The following is a 25422-nucleotide window of genomic DNA, read 5'->3' on the forward strand; positions in this document are numbered from 1 at the left end:
GCTGTTTTGGAAATGTTGCTACATAGAGATCAAGGCTGGGAAATAAATTTTCCAGTGTATGTGAATTTTTGAAAAGAAAGGTGATCACTTATTCACTAATGGGTTGCTTACTAAGTTGAATCTGGGTATGGAGTGATTTTCTTTATAAGGTAGGTTGAGTCTGTAATCACTGGAGTTTTGAATGAGAGAGTGACCTTATTGAAACATACAGGATCTCGAAGGGGCCTGGCATGTTTCCCATTCAGAATCTAGAACCAGAGGGCAGAATCTGAGAGGAAGGGGTTGCTCATCTGTGGAACTCTTTATTGCAGAGAAGTGGACAGACTGGCCCATTTTGACTATGTTCGAGGCTGAGATAGCTGATGTTTGAATCCAGTAAGGGAATAAAGGCTTATGGGCATACGGCATAAACATCAAATCACCGGTGATCTCACTGAATGGGGGAAGCACTCAACATGCTGAATAGCCTCCTTCTATTCATGTGCCTTATGGTCTAGGATCCAACCAATGGACCTGTAGCTTTTGAGCAATTTTTTTTTTGAGTTGGAGTAGCACCACTGTTGCATTTTTAAAAGTTCCAAACTCAAGCACATCAAGGTTATTTTAAAATCTTCTACAATAATAGAATTGTTTGGACAACTCTCAGCTGGGGATTGTGCATTTTCTCTGAATTTATTTGTGTGATGCTAATGGTTAGATAATAGTTTAAAAACAACACCAGTGGAAATTGTTGATTCAGCAAATCGTTGTTTCATTCTTCTGTTCAATGAAAGGCAAGCACAAGCAAAAAGCTAGTTTGCCCATTTTAACAAGTCACAATCTACTTTATATTGTTCAGCTATCCGAGCTCTAGGCAACTCTTCTCATATTACCAAATGTGTTTCCTAAACATAGACTTGTTGATTTTCTTTTTGAGCAGATGTGAGATTTATGACATGATCTTGTTAATTGCAACTATACTGACTTTTTTTTTGCAGTTCTTTCTGGTCCACCAGCCTTTCCTTATGGTGCTGGAACTTTGATTGGAAGATTGTCAGTCACTGAAGTAGAACCAAATGTGACTTATTAAATCTTTGTAGTTTCAATCATGTTGGTGTTGCAAAAATCTTGCAATCAAATCCATGTACAGTCTCACCTTCTCCACTTCTGATTTCGAAGGAACTTTTGGTTTATATTTCTGGAATGTTTTGGTCCTTTCTGAATTCCTCTGATCTGCTTACCTTTTTTTTTGGTTGTGCTGTATTATAATCATAGAATCCCTGAAGTATGGAAAGTGGCCAATTGGTCTATGAGTCTGCACCAACCTTCTGAAGAACATCTCACCCAGACCAAGCTTGTGCAACCCTGGACACTATGGAGAATTTAGTATGGCCAATCCATCTATTCTGCGCACCTTTGAACTGTTGGAGGAGGGGGAAACTAGAGTAGCTGGCAGAAAACCCATGCAGATATGGGAAGCAAACTCCACACAGTCACCTGAGGGTGGTATCGAGCCTGGATCACTGCTGCCCTAATATTGTCTATGATATTTTTGAGAAATGAGGAAGAGACAGATTTTATTAAATTTTCAATGAGAATTTATCAAAGTTGACTTGTCACTTTTTTTCCTAAAGGTCACTTTTGCTAATATGGCAAAGGTACCAAGTTACAAATCTTAGCTACAAAGTAGAAAGATAAAGAAATAAAATTTTGAAAGTTAAACATTACAGTCCATCTTAGTACAAAGTAGAAAAATAAAGGATATAAGTGAGATGTTCACACTGGCTGATATGATAGTGGGGGGATGGTCATGGCAGTGAACGTTATGCAAGAGAACATTTTCTTTTTTTAGGTCTTTGTGCACTTGAGAGGTCAAATAGTGACCTACCTTTGCTTGTAATCGAGGCATTTGTACATGCAAGGAGTCAAACTGGTTCCTGGAAGCCAATTCTACTGTGGCCCAAGCAAATAATCAGACTGTTAACCTAAGACTCATATTTACAATGGACAATTAAATATTTCAAGTACCGACCATCTTTTAAAATAGATGAGAACAATGGACAAAAACGGAGGAACTCTAGCAACAAACACCTGACCATCTGGTATGCCAAAATATGTGCTATTTGGATACATTTTCAAATTTTGATTCTTTTCATGGAGATCTGGTTGTCTCTGGCTATAGTACCATTGAAGTGCTAGGTTGACCCAGGATTTTTACCTAGCAACAGTGAAAGAGTTTTTTTTTATTCTAAGTCAAGGTAATATCTCTGTCTTGGAGGTAGTGGTGTTCCCAGGCATTTTCTGTACTTCTGGTGTCATTTTGAAGGAGGGCTGCAAATCTTGCAGAGATGTGCTTGCTTCATCCTGAATACTATTGCAGAATAAAGAGGATTCCAGATGGAGGAGAATCAATGCACTGGTCCTGTGTGTCCAGTTGATGGAAACCTTTAGTAGAAGGGATGGAATATATGACATGGACATCCTGAGGAAGTGGTGGATGTGGGCGCAGATACATTAAACAGACACTTTTTGGACAAGTACATAATTAGGAAAGGTTTAGAGGAATATGGAGCAGGCAGGTGGTACTAGTTTAGTTTGGGATTAAGTTCATGCACTGGTTGGACCATAGGGTCTGTTTCCCTGTTCTGACTCAAATGTAGTTCCTATCACCAAAACTTTTGTTTTGCTGGTATTTTGAGGATGCCCAAAAGCTCGAAGGTTCATCTAGTGCTGAATCTTTCTAACAGCTATTACAAATGAAACCGACCTGCTGCAGAAACTTAGAAGAACTGGAAACATCTATGCAGAGATGCTACAAGATTTTGGAATCTGTTATGGCTGTTCAGAATAGTTTTGAAGTAAGACAAAGTCCTATCAGTCTCAGTGTCTTTTTTTTCCCTCACCACTTTTTTCTCCAGCACTTTATTTTTATTTCAGATTTCAGCATCTTCGGTGTTTTGATGTTATTACAAATGCAGTCCTCAAGTTGGTAAGTTGATTTGTGAAGTGCAATTGATGCCAAGTAATTGATTTTGAGAATGACATTTATGTGCCTTTTTTGATGAATTTTTGTAGTCTTTCCTTTTGCATCATTAATTGACTAGTGACCATGTAGGGCTTGTCCATTGAATACTTTTGAAGTGGAAATAGATTCTGTCTCATTAGTTAAGATCCTATGGAGGTAGATGGGAATATGGATTTCAGATCATGATCTTATTTAGTGGTGGAGCAAGATAAAAGAGCTAAATGGCCTACTTCTGTTTCTAATTTGTATGTCTCTTCTGTCATTTGTGACTTTTAACATCTGCTGGAGCTTGCGAAGGATTGATCTCCTCCATCTATATGGGTTTTCCTCAGCTGTCTGTATCGCCAGTGCCTGTTCATGTTCAAGTTGGTTTGCTAATTTTTGGGTGATTCACAACTAACTCCACCAATGTCTGTACTGCTGATACTGCATGCCCTGTGGTACAAAGTATGAGGTACTTCTGAGGAATCATTTTCAGAATGAAGGTTCTGAGTGACAAAAGGATTCTGAATTTGACATGGTCAAGTCACAATAGCCTCACTTTAACATTTCATTGTTTAGCAATTGATGAAATCATGTCTACCGGATATTTTTAATTTTAAGAGTTTCACCCTTCTGATGGGGAGACAGGAAAATGTGTCATTTGCTGTGACCTGGATTATTTGTAACCTATGTTTTTTCCATTCCTTGCCTGTTCCCCTTCATTTGCCGTGCTTTCAGCATGTCTGGGAGATAAAACAGTTCAGTGACTTTGAGGTCAGGTATTCATTTGATATCTTCCGTGTATTGCTGTGAAGGTGAATGAGACAGATACATCACGTTGACAATCATTGTGCAATCATGCATGATTAAATGGAGGAAAGTGTTTTTCATTCATGAAATGTTGGCCTTGCTGACTCTGTCGTATGTATGGAGGCTCCCCCTTGGCTCACAGCCTCATTCCTGATAAAGGCTTTTGCCCGAAACGCCGATTCTCATGCTCCTTCGATGCTGCCTGACGTGCTGTGCTTTTCCAGCACCAACTCTCGACTCTAATCTCCAGCATCTGCAGTCCTCCCTTTCATCTGCCAGTATGTATTACCCATTCCTATATATGTATGACTAGCTGTGGCCAACATTTGACGGGGCATAAGGAGTGATGTGATGGAGAAATCTTGAATAGCCTGACTAAAGGAGGGGACCGTTAACCCACAGTATGTAAATTAATCAGCAAATATATTCTCTCTTGCTGTCCCTTGCTGAGTATGAGCTGATTTAGACCATTTATTGTATTGCACCAAGTACTGGTACACAATGCTGCTCCTCCAACTACCTACTTACTGTTTCCAACCACACTTTTTTGGTTTTTTTTGGGAAGCACAGAAACTTTTATCCCTTCAGCAAATGGAGAAAAAATGTGTTTTTTGCAACCATACAGTAATTCTATGGATGCTTAATAATTGCGAGTTGCTCTTTCCCTTTGACTATCCAATTATAGATGGGGTAAAAACAATGACTGCAGATGCTGGAAACCAGATTCTGGATCAGTGGTGCTGGAAGAGCACAGCAATTCAGGCAGCATCCGAGGACAGGCAAAATCGACGTTTTGGGCAAAAGCCCTTCCTGATGAAGGGCTTTTGCCCGAAACGTCGATTTTGCCTGTCCTCGGATGCTGCCTGAATTGCTGTGCTCTTCCAGCACCACTGATCCAGTATCCAATTATAGATACCTTGTTTTGGACCTTCCATTCTATTTCTGTTACAGATCATTGCAATATGCACACTTGCTTGGCTTGGAGAACCAAAGCTGGGAAATCGGATTTGAATCGCCTGAATTAAGCTGAAAGCAGAGAATGTGTCAGCTTGATTTCTATATTTTTCATGCAATTCAGCCCCTTTCAATCCTCTTGCTTGGAAGCTCCCTTCTAATTAATATGGGGTCTTGATTTTGTTTTTGGTTGGAAGATTTTGAGAGGAGTTATTAAGTTTACTTTGAAATACAAACACACACACCAGCTCTGATAACTGTAAATTTAACTTCCACAGAGTTCCAGCTGTTTGCTTTGATCAGCAGTTTGGTGAACCAGTTGCAATTTTTCTGATGTTAGATTAATTTTTTAAAATGTTGAATTCCAAACCCCAGCTTTTAAAATTTGCAAATGAAGGCTGATAAGTATCGGTTTTGCAAGTTCAAGGAGATCTCATAATTGAGTAGCAATTTCCCAGAACTTTGGCTGTTGCGATGGACTTTGAGTAATGAACTTTTTGGCTAAATAAAATTGCAGTGGAGAAGAATATTTAAAATTGAGAAGGTTTGGAAATTAAGAATTTCAAAAAAATAGGATTTAAAATAATTCATCAGCCTTGTTATGTTGTAAGTATAATGTGAAACAGTTTCTGCTTAATCTCCTTCAGTGCATTTGTCAAAGACACCCACAGGGCTGATCAGTGAGGCCTGATACCACAGTGATAAAAAGAAGTACATTTTTAAACTTTGCTGCATAGTAGCTGTTTCCCATCTGCTGCTTGCTTTATAATCTAACTAAACTAAATGATGTGATGAAGGTTCATGATTTCCTTTATTTGGAACTTGGGTGCTAAAGTGGATAGAACCATGTATAAGTTTTTAAGTTTTTAATTTGGATTTATTGTGTTAGAACGAGTGGGACATAGTTTTAGTTTCATTTTATTTTAGTTCTGAGAGCACTGGGTTGTTTAGAATTTAATTTACATGAATTTTAATGAGGTATTGGAAAGAAATCCTTTAGATGAAATATTCAGTGTTTTTTATAAATCAAGGGTAGAAAAGGGTTGGATGGTGGGAAATGAGTTCTTGCCTAACAACAATGTGTCTTATGACAAAGCAATTCTTTTAGAAATAAATAATCACCAAGAATACTAGTGAGTACGCCAGTTTCTTTCACAGAGAAGCAAGTCATTCAGGAGGGAAAAGCCATTAACAGGTAATTGGTATAGTTTAGCAGTTTGCAAAATAGTTGTCAAGGGGAAAAAAAAAGCGACTCCTGAGTGGCTTATAAGTTAGGAAGAGAAGTTCCAGAACAAGGTGGCTTTAGGTGTTTTAAAGCAAGACATCCTTTCGAGACTTTTGATTGACTTTAAGTACCAAATAAGCTGCGTTAGCAGTTTGTTTAAGAATCTTGTTAACAACATTAGCAAAAGAAGGTACTGTCGAGTGAATATAAAAGTTTTCTGGAAAGAAGCCAAGTACAGTTATGCCCACTGAACCAGGAATTCCTCTCTTGCTCTGTTTATTTTCATTGTGTGAGTGTTACATAGCTTCAAGAAAAGCCTTTTTTTTTGATTTCCGGTTTTTAGAAGTCTTAGGTGAAACTGTAAAATAGTTGCTCTGAAAGAAGTGTGATGGAGATAGTTAATTAGTTTTTTTTTTAGAACTGTTAAGAAAATGGTTTTCCTGGTGTACTCTTTTAAAGTTCCAAATCAGAAAGCATTTACTTTTAAACAGCAATTGTGTTCTGTGAAGCTGAGGAAATCTAAGCTCACAAACAAAAACAAATCGCTGGAAAAACTCCAATCTAACAACATCTGTGGAGCAAAGTTGGAGTTGATGTTTTGGGCCCAGTGACCCTCCTTGAAGTCTAAGTTTGGTTGTATAAAGACGCAACAAAGCAATATCATCAGATTCTGAAGACCTGGAAATTGAAGCACTATTGAATTTTAAACCAGATAGATGTGATAGAGGAAAAACTTCTCTGGTGTAGGACTGTTGGAATTAATGGAATTGTATATTGTCATGTCTTGTGTGTGTATATAGTTCAGTTTATCTATCTTCTCTTTTCTTCTGAGTAATAAAATTGGTTCATTGTTAAACTAAATCCACAGTGTTGTCTGGTTGTGCTTTCAATGAAAGACCACCTCATAAAACAACAAAACATCTAGCAAGCAACATGATAGTCTGGAATCTGACTGGTCCAGTAATAACATCAACTAGGCTTATAACTTTCCCAATATAACATCAATTGACTGTACTGTACTTGCTTTGTAACTTCTCCATCGCTGCTGTTTTGACTTGAGTTCTACTGACTTGAATTTTGTATCTAGTAAATTTTAACTATTTTCTGTCAATAGCAAGGCAGTTATTGCATTAGAAAAATAATCCTTCCTGCTGTTTTGTGTATAATATACGGCAATTATTATAGTTCTTGATGAACCACTTAACAACACTCTTTCCTGAAAGAAGCTGCTACTTAAACCTTGTCGCATGAGTCCCAATGACGTGTGAAATATTTGATGTCAAATATGCATTATTGCAATAATTCTTAAATGTAGCAGTTAAGTTTTCACCAAAGACCTTAACAGAACTTCATCAAAACTTCTCACTCTGGGAAAGCTGTCTCTATATAAAGACAGGCCAAGAATATGAATATAACCTCTGTCAGGTGTCTGGCCTTGTGCCTTGCTTATGGACATGACAAATGAAAGTATCTAGTTGGATCTCTCGCCCAAGTTTTTAAAAAGGAAGTTTCTATCTCCGGTTCAATATTGTACAAAATGTAAATGCTATTAAATGTTTGAACCTGAAATCTGTCTTTTTATAATTTTAGGAAGCTTCTCTCTCAGACTCTATTTGCTCTTAGACTCAAAGTTCTTGTATAGAATTCCAGTTTTGCAGCAAAATTTAAACAGTGAATTATAAACATTTCAGTGACGCTAGGCTTGTGTTGGTGGTATGTTGATTTGAGTTACACTGTGCAGAAACTCCCAAAGAGTAGATTTATCACTATCTTTTAACAATAGAATAGATATATTTCTTTTCACTTCATGCAAAAGACTTTCTAAAACAATTACATCTACATCTAGTGGGTCAATTTTTGGCACAATGAATCACTTTTGAATGACCAGTTGTATCAAATAAAGTCATAGAGATGTACAACATGGAAACAGACTCTTCGGTCCAACCCGTCCATACCGACCAGATATCCCAACCCAATCTAGTCCCACCTGCCAGCACCCGGCCCATATCTCTCCAAACCCTTCCTAATCATACACTCATCCAAATTCTTTTTAAATGTTGCAATTGTACCAGCCTCCACCACTTCCTCTGGCAGCTCATTCCATACACGTACCACCCTCTGTGTGAAAAAGTTGCCCCTTGGGTCTCTTTTAGATCTTTCCCCTCTCACCCTAAACCTACACCCTCTAGTTCTGGACTCCCCCTTTTTTATCTATTTTTTTTTCCCATATGAATCAATTCCACATCCCCCTCACTTCTTTGTCATCACACGGCTCTTGCAGTCCTCATCCTGGTTTTGCTCCACATCCATTTCTGCAATCCCATTCCATTTGGTCATAGGAGTAATCTGTCCAATCACTTTGTAGCTGGACTCTCCTTATCTTCCATTGTGTTTGTTCTCATCTAACTATGCTGTTGTTACTAACCATCGATAGCTGCAAGTGCATCAACTGGTCCAATTCTTGTTTCTTGTAGCAGACGCTATGCACCAACTAAACTGGATAGGGTGAATAGTGGAGGTTTTTCCTCCAGGTTAGGGGAATCCAAAATTAGACGGCATAGATTTAAGGTGAGAGGTGAAAGATTTAAAAGGGATCAAAAGGGCAACTTTTTCACAGAGTGGTGCATCTGTGGAATAATCTGTCGGCGGAAGTGGTGGAGCTGGTTCAACTAAACATTTAAAAGACCTCTAGACAAGTACATAAATAGTATGGGTTTAGAGGGATATGGGCCAAGTGCTGACAAATGGGATTAGATTGGTTTGGGATATCCAGTCAGCATGGATAAGTTGGAGCAAAGGGTCTGTTTCCAATCTGTACATCTCTATGATGCTATAAACCCACCAACAGATGTACTCCTTAAACTGACCCTTCCAAACAGTTTCTGTATGTGCAGACTGAGTGTAATCCTGGATCTGTGTAATTTAATGAAGTCACACCTTCTAAATTTTAGATTTTCCTTTTGTTGAAGGTTACCCCTGGAAGTAAGGCATCCTCTGCTAATCTTTGTCCTGGTGATGTTATTGTGGCTATTAATGAAGACAGTACTGAGAATATGAACCATCTGGATGCTCAAAACAAGATCAAGGCCTGCACAGACCAGCTCACTCTTTCTATTAACAGGTCAGTACTGTCGTCCACATCAATAAATCATTTTTGAAAACAAAAGTAAAGTCAACCTGTATGTGAAGTGTTCTCAGCAGGAGCAAAAGTATCAAACATAAACTTTAAAAAGACAATCCTTTTTTGTTTTTTATTGCAGATGTTGCCAATGAATTCTCCAATTGCACTTGTTTCAACCTTTTTCTTCCCTTTTTTTGGATATATTTTGCAGTGAATTGTTCTGCCCCACTGGCAAAATTGTGTACTGCTGATTTACCACATTTTGAATCTCATTGGCACTGGAAAGAATACTGTGAATTTTTGGGTAAATTTAATATCTTTTAGGAGCAAGATGGGGTACACAAAGCATTGGAAACTGGCATGAAGAGGTGGAGGCAGGAAAAAGCACACATGGATGCTGTCATTGCAATTCTCTCTGCCTAGATTGTTAGTCTAGAAACTCCACGACTGTTCTGGGAACAGAGTTCAAATCCCAACATAATGAAATTTTGAATTTGATTAAAACTTTGTAATTAATGAAACCATTGTTGATAGCAACACCCATGTGGTTCACTAATGGCCTTCTGCCATCCTCACCTGGTCATACCTACTTGACTCCAGACCCACTGCAGTGTCGTCAACTCTCAACCATCCTCTGAAATGGCCAAGCTCACCACTCTGTCGTATCAATTGCTATGAAATTTTAACAAAAATGAAACCAGATGGACCACCTGACATCAAATTGGCACCAGAAATGACAACAGCAGAAATGGCTCTGTCAACCTTGCAAAGTGCTCCTTACTAACATCTGGGAGTCAGTGCCAAAATTGAGAGAGCTGTCTCAGAGTAGTCGAGCAATAGCCTGAAATTGTCTGTAAGTTCTGATTCTGTAAGTAAGACTGTGTCCAAGACACCACCATGACCATCCCTGGATATGACCTGTCCCACTGGCAGGACAGGCTCAGCAGAGGTGGCAGCACATTGGAATATAGTTAGGAGGGAGTTGCCTTGCGATTCCTCAGCGTTGACTCTGGATCCCATGGAGTCAAGCAAAAATGGATTGTCTTTTTAAAGCTTGTTACTTTCGTCCCTGCTGAGAACATTTCACATACAGGTTGACCTTTAAATATGGAGGAGGGAACCTCCTGGTGTTTGCCACCTACCATCCTTAGCTGATGAATTATTACTGCTAAGTGTTGAACAACCCTTGGAGGAAGCCAGGCGGATGACAAGGATGCAAATGTACGCTTGATGTGGGACTTCAATGTCCACCACCATGAGTGGCTTAGCTGTAGCACTACTGATTTGAGCTGGTCAGGTCCTAAAGGACTCTGCTTTTAGACTGGGTCTGAGGCAAGTGGTGAGGGAACCCTCTGAGGTGGGGGAAACATACTCTATCCACATTCAGTCTGCCAGCTGAAGATGCTTGTGTCCATGACTATCGTGGTCAGAATGACCACTGCACAGCCCTTTGTGGAGACAATCCCGTCTACATATAGAATAATGTCAATCATGCTGTGTGGCACTATCACTGCGGTAAATGGGAGAAACTTCAAATACATCTAATAACTCAAGACTCCATGAAATACTGTGGGTCATCAACAGCAGCAGAATCATACTCCCCAACACCATCTACAACCTCTTGGCCCTGCATTACCATCAAACCAGGAGGGTAGAGGAGAGCATGCCAGGAGCAGCACCAGGCATAAATGAAAGTGAGGCATCAATCTGATGAGGCAGCCATACAGCATAAGGAGCAAGTGATAGACAGAGCTAAGGGATTCCACAATCAACTGATCAGATCTATGCTCTGCAGTCCTGCCATATCCAGTCATGAATGGTGGTGGACAATTGCACAATCTACCGAAGGAGGTCCAGCACGTCCCTGAAAAGATTGAGGTTGAAGCATTTGCTGCATTCTTCAGCCAGAACTGCCAAGTGGATGTGCGATCTTGCCCTCCTGCAATGGTCCCCAGCATTAAGATACAGTCTTCAGCCAATTCATTCGCACCATGCAATATCAAGAAATAGTTGGAGACACTGGATTCCACAAAGGCTGTGGCCTCTGACCACATCCCGGCAATAGTACGGAAGCCTTGTGCTCCAGAACTTGCCAAGTTTGTAGCCAAACTTTTTCAATACAGTTACAACATGGGCAGGTTTTCACATTCAGGTAGATGCCAGTGTGACATGCAGACACAACCAATGCAGTGAATTACTGCCCCCTCAGTCTACATTCAATCAGTAAAATGATAGCATAGTTGATGACACTTTTCATCAAATAGCCCCTACTCAGCAATAACCTGCTCAGTGACACCAGGTTGAGTTCAGCCAGGGCCACGCCACTCCTGACCTCCACTACATCCTTAGTTCAAATATGGACAAAAGAGCTGTCCTTTCCTGTGGTGATGTCATTTCCTGTTCTTTTTCTCAGGGTGTGGTGGTTGGGGTCTAACTCAGTGTTTGTTGATAGAGTTCTGGTTGGAATGCCATGCTTCTACAATTCTCGTGCATGTCTGTGTTAGGCTTGTCCTATGCTGGATGTATTGTCCCAGTCAGAGTGGGTGTCCTTATCTGTACATAAGGATACTAGTGAAAGAGGGTCATGTCGCTTTTGTGGCTAATTGGTATTCATGTATCCTGGTGGCTAGTTTTCTGCCTGTTTTTCCAATGTAGTGTTTGTTACACATTAGCTGCTTTGTTTTTGTACCCAATGAACACAGTCTGCCGTTTTTTTTTTCTTCTCAGCAACACACCTAAACAAGCAGACAAAACATGTCCAGAACCCGTAGGCCACTCTCCTCTACATCAAAGACATCTTGGAAATGACTGCTTGACTATTCAGACCCCTTAGCATCATGATAGCCCACAAACCCACCAACACACTAAAACAGCAGCTAATGAGCTTGAAAGACCCGATACAGACAACAAGCAAAACTAATGTCATTTACAAAATACCGTGTAAGAACTGGAACAAACACTACATTGGACAAACAGGCAGACAACTAGCCAGTAGAATACATGATCACCAACTAGCCACAAAATGACATGACCCTCTCTCACTAGTATCCTTACATACAGATAACTGGGACAACACATCCATCCTAGGACAAGCCAAACAGAGACCTGCACAAGAATTCCTAGAAGCATGGCATTCCAACCGGAGCTCTATCAACAAACACATTGAGTTAGACCCCATCTACCACCCCCTGAGAAAAAGAACAGGAAATGAAGACATCGCCACAGGAAATGACATCACCAACCCAACAAAACCCAAGCATATCATTAGAAAGCAGAAATCAGCAGTGCTTCGCTTGGAGTCCCACTGAAGATTAGATTAGGTTACTTAGTGTGGAAACAGGCCCTCCGGCCCAACAAGTCCACACTGACCCGCCGAAGCGCAACCCACCCAGATCCATTCCCCTACACTTACCCCTTCACCTAACACTACGGATAATTTAGCATGGCCAATTCCCCTAACCCGCACATGTTTGGATTGTGGGAGGAAACCGGAGCACCCGCAGGTCACCCACGCAGACACTGGGTGAATGTGCAAACTCCACACAGAGTCTGCTGAGGCGGGAATTGAACCCGGGTCTCTGGCGCTGTGAGGCAACAGTGAAAATGTTACCTAGTAGGGTGACAAAACGTCTGGAAATGAGCCTTCCAGCTCAGCGAGTAAACCTACATCAGTGCAGCAGTGCTACCCATCTCTGGAACCCTCAAAATTTACAGCAACATGAACTCACTGCCCTGTGTCAAAATCTATGATTGCCTATCTGGCTGAATGCTGTATCTTCCTCGTGTCTTTTTATGCTTTCTCTCAGGAAGTGGGAGGGCTGACTGTCTACGGTCTCTTCCACTCAATTATTCATCAGTGGGTTCATCAATCAATCCGGTGAACTTTTTTTTCTCAAAACCATCTGTTACTATTGACAAAATGAATTGAAACCAGCTTAACTTAATAGGATCAGACAAGACAAGAGGTTGTCATTTTGTCCATTTGAAATAAATTGTTAAAATTGATTTGTTTTTTTCCCTCCACAATCTAGTTCATCGAAACCACTAAAACATTTCAGACTGTGGGATTTAAAATTGTAAAATTGCTGGTGATTTAAAGACAAAAATCCCAAACTATAATGTGTTTGGAGAGTTGTGAAGTCACTATATAATGGAGCACATTTTTAAAGTAACAACATTTCATCAGTAATTTGTTTCAATTTTAGATGATTTTCTTTTCCCCTTAAGGTATTTTAAAGTTCTGTGTCTCTCTCTCTGTCTGTCTCTCTCTCTCTTTCTTGCCTATTCTCTGTGTGTGTGTGTGTGTGTGTGTGTGTGTGTGTATACATACATTACATACAATCAGGTTATCTAGAAGCTCTATGGTTCCGGTAGTGGCCTTTACAGGGATAACAAGGAAATAGTTAAGATGGATGCCCAAGTTGATTTTAGGCCGGTTTGGCTGGGAGCTGCCAGCAAGGAAGGAAGATGGCACGTTGAGTTGGGGGACAAAGGGGGGAACAATTTTTTTTGTGGTGGGGGGGAATGATGTGCCCCCCAACCTAGCAATGGTAGGGCCATCCCCAAAAGAGGTACCAATGTTCCCAAAATTCATCCCATTATTTTTCTGTATATATCCTATTAAATCCTGCTAATCACTTTAATTGTGGTTAATTTAATCCTCAACCTTCTCCAAATTCACATCACCTATTCTCCATAATTCAGCCTTTTTTTTTTGAGGCTTTGGTATTGTTTAGGTGGCTCTTCCATAGCTATTTCTGGAAGTTGTGTCCAAAACTGAATACACTCATCCAGATATGATCTGACCAACACTATCCACAACAGAAACACAACTTTCTTTGTATCTTGTGGTACCAGGCAATTCAAAGTCCAGCATCTCATTTACCTTTTGATTACTTTTTCAATTGATTGTACCAGCTCATAGCAACCCATACACGATCAATTAATATAATGCCTGTCTACCTTAAGAAAATACTCCAATTTTTGACTTTCTGATGCAAAGAAAATGTGGTATTTCCTGTATTGAATTCAATCTGCCATAGTTTTTTCTCATTCATTTTACTTTTTTTCAGTTTTTTTTCTTAATTTGGCCAATGGGCTGAGAAGTGGCAGATGGAGTTTAATTCAGATAAATGCGAGGTGCTGCATTTTGGGAAAGCAAATCTTAGCAGGACTTATACACTTAATGGTAAGGTCCTAGGGACTGTTGCTGAACAAAGACACCTTGGATTGCAGGTTCATAGCTCCTTTGAAAGTGGAGTCACAGGTAGCTAGGATAGTGAAGAAGGCGTTTTGGTATGCTTTCCTTTATTGGTCAGAGTATTGTGGAGAGGAGTTAGGAGGTCATGTTGCAGCTGTACAGGACATTGGTTAGGCCACTGTTGGAATATTGCATGCAATTCTGGTCTCCTTCCTATCAGAAAAATGTTGTGAAACTTGAAAGGATTCAGAAAAGGTTTACAAGGATGTTGCCTGGGTTGGAGGATTTGAGCTACGGAGAGGCTGAACAAGCTGGGGCTGTTTTCCCTGGAGCGTCAGAGGCTGAGGGGTGACCTTATAGAGGTTTACAAAATTATGAGGGACATGGATACGGTAAATAGGCAAAGTCTTTTTCCCTGGGGTCGGGTGGTGTGGGGGGGGGGGGGGGCAGTCCAGAACTAGAGGGCATAGGTTTAGGGTGAGAGGGGAAAGATATAAAAGACACCTACGGGGCAACGTTTTCAGAGGATGGTGGGTGTATGGAATGAGCTGCCAGAGGAAGTGGTGGAGGCTGGCCCAATTGCAACATTTTAAAAGGTATCTGGATGGGTACATGAATAGGAAGGATTTGGAGGGATATGGGCCGGGTGCTGGCAGGTGGGATTAGATTGGATTGGAATATCTGGACGGGTTGGACCAAAGGGTCTGTTCCAATGCTGTACATCTCTATGACTATGACTGCTTACTAACCTAGCATAATCTGCCGGTATAGATATCCAATTGTCATTTTATCTGTATAACTTGTCGAGCTCATCTATGGACAGCACCACTTGTCACATCCAGCCATTCAGTGAATTTTCTCTTAATTCCTGTTCTATCTTTTACCCACCCAATCAATGTTGCACGATGTGTGTAAGGAAAGTCATGATGTGGAGGTGCTGGTGTTGGACTGGGGTGGACAAAGTTAACAATCTCACAACACCAGGTTATAGTCCAATAGGTTTTTTTGTAAGTACTAGCTTTCAAAGCGCTGCTCCTTCAGGTAATTAGTGGGGCAGGATCATAAGACACAGAATTTATAGCAGAAGATCAGTGTCAGGCAACTGAAAAGGTATATTGAACAAACCTAATTTCATCTTTCGGAATGGGTGGCAGGTTTCTGTTCATTCAATATGTAAATCCCAGGATTTTTAAATCACATTGTCAAGATACCTTTTGGTTTCTCTCTCACTCACTCACTCACTCACTCTCTCACACACACACACACACACACACACACACACACACACGTCTATGGGGTGAATTCGCAACATTGTTCGTCCACCCCAGTCCAACACCTCCAAAATGCATAGACGCTGCAGGCGGTCAATCCATATAATATTTACTAAATTTCTACTTTGGAAATAGAACCAGTCTGACTCAAGATTAGGATACAGACAGGTTTTAACCTCTCCCGTTTAATGTATTGTCTGAACTGAGATGTCACCTTTTTTTATAAAACCTTTTAAGTTATCTCAGCATGTGACTGAGATTCATATATTAATAAACTGAAACTTGCTACCTATTCTAGAAGACGAAAGAGTGAACAGCAATCTAGGTTTGTTCAATAAATTTTCAGTTGCATGACACTAATCCTTTGCAATAAATTCTGTGTCTTATGGTCCTGCTCCACAGCTACCTGACGAGGGAGCAGAGCTCTGAAAGCTAATACTTCCAAATGAACCTGTTGGACTATAACCTGGTGTTGTGTAATTTTTAACTGTGTAAGGAAAGGCAACTTTGATTACTTGTAATTTGTCTTTATAGTCTATCTCTAACCAGATATCAATGCCTCATGGTTTTATCATGTGAAAAGATAATGGCATTAAGATGTTGGAAGTAGTCATGTGTTACAGTACAATCACATTGTTGAAAATCATGCTTATTTAAGTTTACTGTAGGCAATTGGCATATCCTGAGTCTTTACTTACAAAAATATTATACCAGCCCAAACTGTGAAATGTGAAAAAATGTCGGCATTGATTAATGATTTGAATTTTCACTCAACATCAAACTGTGTGCAGTTCTGGCCTCCCTCCTATCGGAAGGATGATGTGAAACATGAGAGGGTTCAGAAAAGATTTACAAGAATGTTGCCAGGCTGGGAGAGTTTCAGCTATAAGGAGAGGCTGAATAGCCAGGGGCTATTTTTTTCCCTGGAATGTCAGAGGCTGAGGAGTGATCTTAGAGAGGTTTATAAAATCATGAGAGTTGAAACTTTATTGCTGGAACAGCACAGCAGGTCAGGCAGCATCCAGGGAACAGGAGATTCGACGTTTCGGGCACAGGCCCTTCTGAGGGCCTGTGCCCGAAACGTCGAATCTCCTGTTCCCTGGATGCTGCCTGACCTGCTGTGCTGTTCCAGCAATAAAGTTTCAACTTTGATCTCCAGCATCTGCAGACCTCACTTTCTCCTCGAAAAAATCATGAGAGGCATGAATAGGGTAAATAGGCAAGATCTTTTCCCTGGGGTGGGGCAGTCCAGAACTAGAGGGCATAGGTTTAGGGTGAGAGTGGAAAGCTATAAAAGGGACCTAAGGGACAACCTTTTTCACGCAGAGGGTGGTGCGTGTATGGAATAAGCTGCCAGAGGAAGTGGTGGAAGCTGGTCCAATTACACCATTTTAAAAGGCATCTGGATCAGTAATGCTTTGGAGGGATATGAGCCAAATACTGGCAAATGGGATGAGATTAATTTAGGATATCTGGTTGGCATGAACGAGTTGGACCGAAACATCTGTTTCCATGCTGTACATCTCTATGACTAAATCTTGTGAGAGATGCCATAACATTTTGTGAAAGGTTTCTGCAGATATTAGTTATGTATACATATTTAAAGAATTGTGAAGATGTTTTAAGCGTGTTCTAAGTTTTGTCAGTTAATTTCTCAGTAAAGAGCTTGGACCTAGCTTTGTGTAAGTGTCTTCCGATTTAAAGGTAGCTAGTTTACATATATTTGAAATCACAGTCTTAATACATACTCTCTCTTCAATCCAGTCCAACTAAAAGCAAAGAAATTTCTATTTTTGACATTGTATTTATGGATGAAATTCAGTGGTCTATTCAGGAGTGGCTCAGTGGTTAGCACTACTGCCTCACAACACCAGCATCCCAGGTTCAATACTAGCTTTGAGTGACTGTGCAAACTCCACACAGACATTCTCCCTGTGTCTGTGTGGGTTTCCTCCAGGTGCTCTGGTTTCCTCCTACAGTCCAAAGATGTACAGGTCAGGTGAATTGGCCATGCTAAATTGCCCATAGTGTTAGCTGCATTAGTCAGAGGGAAATGGGACTGGGTGGGTTACTCTTCGGAGGGTCGGTGTGGGCTTGTTGGGCCGAAGGGCCTGTTTCCACACTGTAGGGAAGCTAATCTAATCTATTGACTGAATCCATAAAATGGCCATAGCTTTACTATTTTATGATGACTAGATCTAGAATTCTGTGGGAGAAAGGGAGGATTGCAGGCAATGGAGATCAGAATCCAGAGTGTGCTGCTGGGAAAGCACAGCAGGTCAGGCAGCACCCAAGGAGCAGGTGAATCTACATTTCGAGCATAAGCCCTTCATCAGGATTCGGAACCTATCCATGCCCCTCATGATCACTTTTTTTTTTCTATAAGATCCCTTCCCCTCAGTCTCCTATGCTCTAAAGAAAAAAAGTCCTACCTTGTCCAACCTCTCCCGATAACTCTGACCGTTGAATCCTGGCAACATCCTTGCAAATTTCTTCTGCACTCTTTCCAGTTTAGTAATATACTTCCTATAGAAAGGTGACCAAAACTGAACACAGTATTCCAATTGCGGCCTCACCAGCATCCTGTACAACTGCAACATAACTTCCCAACTTCTACTCTAGATGCCCTGACGGAAGGCCAGTGTGCCAAAAGCTTTCTTCACTGCCCTGCCTACCTGTGATTCCACTTTCAGGGAACTGTGAACCTGAACTCCAAGGGTCATCTGTTCTTCTACACTCAAGGCCCTACCATTCACTGTGAAACTCCTGCCTTGATTTGAATTTCCAAAATGCAAATCCCCATCATTATTTTGTGTTAAAATAAGTTTGCCATTTCTCAGCCCACTTCTCCAGCTGATCAAGGTTCTGCTGCAATTTCTGATAGCCTTCCTCACTGTCCACGATACTGCCTATTTTAGTGTCATCTGCAAACTTACAAATCATACCTTGTATATTCTCATCCAAACTATTGATGTAGGTAACAAACAGCAATAGGCCCAGCACCGGCCCCTGAGACACATCACTAGTCACAGACTTCCAGTCCGCCAAGCATCCTTGCACTATTACCTTCTGCTTCCTACCATCAAACTAGTTGTGTCTCCAATTTGCCAGCTTCCCCAGATTCCGTGCAATCTAACCTTCCAGAGCAGCCTCCTGTGTGGAACTCTAACAAAGATTTTACTGAAATCCATTTGGACTACATCTACTGTCCTGCCCTCATCAACCTTCCTGCTCACTTCTTCAGAGAACTGTAACAAATTTGTGAGGCATAATCTCCCACGTACAAAGCCATGCTGACTATTCCTAATCAAACCCAGTCCTTCCAAATGCATGTATATCTTATCTACCTGAGCCATAGCTCCTTCTTTTTTCTGGTCATCTCTATCTTTTGTCATCCAGGTTTCCCTATTCCTGTCAACCTTGCCTTTCACCATTACAGGAACATAAAGACCTTGACCTTTTTTTTTCACCTTGCTATGGGAAGGATGTTGTTAAACTAGAAAGAGTGCAGAAGAAATTTACAAGGATGTTGCCTGGACTCAAATGAGTTATAGGGAGAGGATGGACAAGCTAGAACCTTTTTTTTTAGGGCATAGGAGACTGAGGGGTGATCTTACAGAAGTGTATAAGATCATGAGAGGCATGTATATGCTGAATGCATTGTCTTTTTCCTAGGGTTGGAGAATCGAGGTCTAGAGGCTTTTAGTTTAAGGTTAGAAGGGAAAACATAAAAGGGAACCTGAGGGACAACTTTTTTTTTACAGAAGATAATACGTACATGGAATGAGCTGCCAGCAGAAGTGATTTGAGGCAGGTACATTAACATGGATAGGAAAGGTTGAGAAAAATATGGGCTAAGTGCAGGGAAATGGGGTTAGCATAGACAGACATTTTGGTCAGTCTGGACCAGTTTGACCAGTGGGCCTGTCTTTGTACTGTAGGACTCTGAGTCTACGACCTTGTACGTTCAAATTTCTACAAAGTTCACCTCTGTGCTCATCACAGTCGTCTGAAGCTTGCAAAGATGTTAGTAATTTTCCTTTAAGAACAGGTATATCTGCACATGTAGTAATTGTAGCTTTGCAACAAAGAATAAATAGTCACCCTGACCCAAAAGCACTAATTCTAGTTTTCTGCCGAGTTCAAAATTGCAGGAGGCTGAGTTGCCATCTCCAAATGTTAAACCATTTCAGATTATATTTTGCCATTGTTAATGGCTGGGTGTACTCTACAATTTTTAAGTAAACAGTAGTTTTCATAAACATAGTCAAAAAATACTTTGCTCACTAGTGTGGATTAGAGTGGAATGTAACCTGTTGGTAGTTATATGGAGGAGCTCCTGTGGTAATGTTTTTGTTTAAAATTTTCAGGTGAGTTTTTTGTCTATTGTTTTGACCCTATTCAGACTGATCTAACGTATTAAAATAGATGGATTATGATGGAACAACTAAAGGACAAGATTTGATACTTTAACACCTCACATTGTAAAACAAAAACTCTAATCAGCATAAAAAAGTTTTCTTAATGTTTCCCTGTTTTGCTGTATTTGTCACTTGCACATTTCACTGTCTAATGTACTCAAAATGCTCTACTTACTGACGCACTTCAGGCAGAAATGTACACAACCCTAAAGATTAAATTACAAGTACCTCCGGGCTTTCCAACAAACTCCTTTTCCCTGCTGTTGCTGCTAGCTGGGTTATTCTTTTTAAAACCATTCAAGTTAGTCATCTGATTGTTTCCCCAAACAAGGTCTACTCCTTTGTTTTCCCCTTAACTTTGTGTCCCTGCTCATCAGAAAACCATTCCTTTTATCTGCATCCTTGATCACTGCTAACACAAAAACACTCATGGCAGCAGTTTTCTCCAACCCCACCCCCTGCTCCCTCCTCCTCCTCCTGGCATGATTAAAACCTCTCCAGCACTTTCTGTTTTATCACAAATTAAAAGAGTCATTTTAAAACCTATTTTACAGTCCCTCACTTGTAACACTATCATTTTAGGACATTAAACATATATTTGAAAAAGGTACATAAATTGAATTACAAAACCAATCAAACTTTGTTCCCAACACAATCTATTATAATAATGAGGTTATTCTAATCAAATGTTGTACTTCAGCATTTGTTATATGTAATGTATCAGCTGAATGATCTCCCTGCGCCCTCAATAACTCTTAATTAACTACCTAATTTCTTTGGTTTATTAACAGTAATGGTTGGCTCAGTTTATCGACTATTCTGCTGAAATATGTACCTACAGCATATCCTCTATTTAATTCCTAATTTAGATTGAGTAATATCAGATAATTTGGTGTAATGATAGGACCAGTGCTGATATTATCACTGCAGCACGTGAACCCTCCACACTCTCACTCTACTGGAGTGGCTCAGATTTTCTCAGCAAGTCATTGCTGACATCTGACTGTTGATAAAGATCTCCTTGCTGGTGGACGTGTACGGTCAAAGTCACTGCAGCCCTGAATTTTATTTTTATTTTTAACTCTCTCTCTCCTGTTGGAAATCTATTGATGGCATTTGGAAGGTTTTATAATTTGCTGCAAACAAATGCTTCTCCTGGGTGACCATTGTCAGGTTCAACAGTTTTATCCACTTTACAATTATTTGAGGGCGGTCAGAATGAGGAGATTCTTGAATTTGTTGCAATAGCTAGACTCCTGAGAGTACAATTTGCTGAAGCTCCTCGATGCTGCCTGAATTGCTGTGCTCTTCCAGCACCATTGATCCAGAATCTGGTTTCCAGCATCTGCAGTCATTGTTTTTACCTTCCTGAGAGTACAATATGTCATTGACTGTGATTTGTGGCAATTGAAGTGCCCTCTGACCAATCAGGAATGTTTGTCAGTTTAAAAAGAATGAATAATAAAGAATTAGCACTCTTGTGTAGCTGGTGTTCAACCACTGTTTTGCACACGGAATCCTAGAAGCTGTCATTACGCCTTCATTAAACATCAGTCAAGTCTCCAGCAATGCAGAGGGTGGTTCGTGTATGGAATGAGCTGCCAGAGGATGTGGTGGAGGCTGGTATAATTGCAACATTTAAGAGGCACTTGGATGGGTATATGAATAGGAAAGGTTTTAAGGGATATGGGCTGGGCGCTGGCAGGTGGGACGAGATTGGGTTGGGATATCTGGTCGGCATGGATGCTGTATATCTCGATGACTGTGTCTTCCAGCTTCAGGAAGACGGTGTAAGGCCATGTAGCCACTAACCACCTGGTGGATGACACCTAGGAGGAGCTTACCTCCTGATCTGTAACAGGTTTTTAATGTGACTTTGCTTGAACAAGACTGTGTGTTGATTGAGCAAAGCTGCTGAAAATGTGATTCAGCTGCCAGGACAGATCTAATGCGTCACTAGGCATCAGCAAGGGTTTCTTGAATGATGTGCTGTGTCTTACAGAACACGATGCAGCAAAGAAAGATCGAACTGCAGGAGGAGAAAGATGATGGCATTGCATGTAGCAACATTCACCCTGCACAAGTTCAGGTGGTGACCACCTGTTTGGTTTTTGTAAAAATTCATTGCTGGGATTACTTTCACTAAAGAGACTGTAGCAGTTCAAAAAAGCAGCTGAGCACCTCCACCTGTTTTTTTTTAAGGATAAATAGGGATGGCGATAAATACTGGTCTAAACAGTGATACCCACATCCCGTGAATGATTTTTTTTTCCCAAAATGTTAGCCCTGCATAAATTCTTCCTTCTCTCTGAGGAGAGCCTAACGTGGCCAGGATCCCTACAGTTGCATATCCAGCTGTGTGACGTGTCAATGGCTGTTAGCTGAATCATGCCTGAAAGAGACTTTATCTCTGGCATAGGATGCTAGAGAGAATTATCTCCCACTTGTCATGTAATCTTGCATCACTTCCCAATGTTGATGTAAATTATCTACATGTTTAGGTTAACCCTTGAAGAATGGATGAAGATTTGCTTCCCTCCTACTACTATTTCTTCTTCTATCCCCTCCTCCAGTCCTCTCTCTTAACTTGGTTGTGTGAAATCTAATCTTTTTTCAGTTGTTAATTGGAAAATCCTCCTCTTCAATGGCCAATCAATCTGCTTGCTAATTTTTAGTATCATCCTCTGAAATGATCAGGATAGTGATGTGTAGGGCCATATCCAGGTCTCTGCCCTTCTGAGGAAGTAAATGATCTCCTCTTTAATTCTTGCAAAAGAAGAGAACAGTGAATCCGAATGATGGTGTGACCATTCTAGGCAGTGAGCTGGCGGTAAGGTGGGAACATGTGCCAGTAGTGGCTGCTTGAGGGTGGATGTACAGGTGTGTTTCTGTTCTGAGGAGTGCTTAGAAGCAGGTCAGTGAAATCAGTTTGGGCACTTTTTATTTTGAAGGCTAAACGTCTGTTATTTTTCCTGCTTTTTTTTGAAGTTGTTGAACTGACCATTCAAAATTCCTGCTACTTGCAGAAGTGGAATCCAGCTATTCAACAACCTGCCAATATCATTGGTGTGGGCACTGGGGGACACATTTCTGAAAATTATTCTCTTGCTGGTTCACTCATCTTTGTCATTTACTTCCCATACTTGTATTAAAATCAAGTGTATTGAGTTTAAATTTAAACATTGATAAACAGGTAGTCACAGGTATGGTGTGAAAGAGTTCAACATCACATCATCCCATATGTCATGAAATTCCCAAGTCGGAACCTGGATGATGCATTGATTTACTGAATTTCCATTATGAAGACCATACAAATGGCTTCTGAAGGCCAAACTTTAAAGAAGCAAGTCTGTATGAATGTTGTGAAATTCTACAGCTTAAGAATGAAGCATTTAGAAGATATCAGAAGGCTAATACTACTATCCATCACATTATACTTTTATACACATCACTTCTTTCAGAAGCAATGGAGTGAGCAGCAAGTCAAATAATTAAGAGAAAGGAGAAGACCAGTTAAAGCCAAGTGTTTGAAATTACTCATGAATGGCATCATTCAGGGTAATTCCCAACTTAGTTTCAAATGGTAGTCCTAATCAAGCTAAAGCTCCCTTCTTCACTCTTACTGTATATGTAATATTACAACAGTGTCCATATTTTTATCTGAATGTACAGACACGTACTTGACTAGTTTCTTTGCTGTATAATTCTCACTCCAAAATGGATCTGCATTTGAAAATGCAGGTGAATCAAAGTGATCAGGAATATGTTTTTTGATTGTGGGTAGAAATTGTAATAACTGAGTGGACAAAACATTGTTAAAATAGGGAGAAAAACAGTGAGAATTGATTTCGCTGCTTTTGTTTTTAAACATTGCAGTCAAAACTAAAGCCTATACATGACAGCTTGTTGACATGTACTAGGCACAGTAAGCCATAAATCTTATTTCACTACAACATAGTAGGATTGAGCACTTATCTGGTCACTGACCTGCCATTGACAAAGTTCAAAGGATTGTTTTGAGCATCTTTAAAATAAAGTCTGTCAGTGCCAGCAACATTTGACTTGCTCCCAATTCTGCCTGTTAACAAATCTGGGTGGCTTGCTTGTTTTGAGGAAGAGAGGGGCCCAGGTTTGCTAATATTACTCTGAAGGGGGTGCAAGATGGTCACCGTTCAAGAATATGGTAAGATGATTATGGTTGGACTGTTAGGCATAGCTTTTTATGGGATTGCTTTTAGTACCCGCAGAAAATAAGAGGAACACTTGGCCATGAATCCTACTCAGTTGCAGGGCCATGCAGATCTTGGTAGTCACATATGAGCAGTCTCCATCCTCTCCTATGGGCTCAAAGATTCTCTCATTGCGTGGAGTGCAAAAATATAGGTTAGGCCATCCCACCCCCCCCATTGAATGCTCAGCTATGGCTGTTCCATGCCCATTCACCCATAACGTAGTAAACATTATACAAAGGACTTTGCATAATAAGTATGTAAAGCACCCTTTTTAAAACGTGAATCATTAAATCTCCTACCTTCTGGAAACGTAACTCATTTTTATCTGAATGTACAGACACCTACTTGACTCGTTTCTTTGCTGTATAATTCTCACTCCAAAATGGATCTGCATTCGAAAATGCAGGTGAATCGAAGTGATCAGTAATATGTGGCTTCCATTGGGCCATAGTAATCATTAATCTGCTGTGAAGTATCCATAGCAGAAAGTGCAAACTGAAGTTGCTTTAAATGTTTTGCAATTGATGATAAAGAGCTACGAGCTGTTGATCAAGCAATGATTTATTTGGGGCTTAGCTCTTTCAGCAGTCTGACATCTAGAGTCCCAGCCAAGAATGCGTTATTATTAGTTATAACCGAACAAAGTTCCACGGCACTTAGTTGAGCCTCTTTGACAGTCTGCGTTGGTGCTGAATAGCCTCTGTGACTGTTTAACTCTAAACCTTTCTTCTGGGTCACCTCTTCCCACCCTACTTCTTGCACACCTCTTCCCACCCCACCTCTTGCAAAAATGCCATCCCTTATTCCCAATTCCTCCGCCTCTGCCGGATCTGCTCCCAGGAGGACCAGTTCCACCACAGAACACACCAGATGGCCTCCTTCTTTAGAGACCGCAATTTCCCTTCCCACATGGTTAAAGATGCCCTCCAACGCATCTCGTCTACATCCCGCACCACCGCCCTCAGACCCCACCCCTCCAACCGTAACAAGGACAGAACGCCCCGGTGCTCACCTTCCACCCTACAAACCTCCGCATAAACCAAATCATCCGCCGACATTTCCGCCACCTCCAAACAGACCCCACCACCAGCGATATATTTCACTCCCCACCCCTTGCCGCCTTCCACGAAGACCGTTCCCTCTGTGACTACCTGGTCAGGTCCACGACCCACCCTCCCATCCTGGCACTTGCCCCTGCCACC

General features: G+C 40.8%; 1 protein-coding gene across 1 annotated transcript in view; it reads left to right on the forward strand.

The window, feature by feature from the left end:
- The window catches only part of LOC122556562 (PDZ and LIM domain protein 4-like), a 126130-nt gene that overhangs the window by 34849 nt on the left and 65859 nt on the right, over positions 1 to 25422 (forward strand). The window contains exon 2 of the mRNA XM_043703376.1: positions 8945 to 9096. Coding sequence (XP_043559311.1) covers positions 8945 to 9096 — 152 coding nt within the window. The remainder of the gene's footprint in view (positions 1 to 8944; positions 9097 to 25422) is intronic.

This window comes from Chiloscyllium plagiosum, chromosome 14 (assembly GCF_004010195.1).
Source record: "Chiloscyllium plagiosum isolate BGI_BamShark_2017 chromosome 14, ASM401019v2, whole genome shotgun sequence".
Lineage (NCBI taxonomy): Eukaryota > Metazoa > Chordata > Chondrichthyes > Orectolobiformes > Hemiscylliidae > Chiloscyllium > Chiloscyllium plagiosum.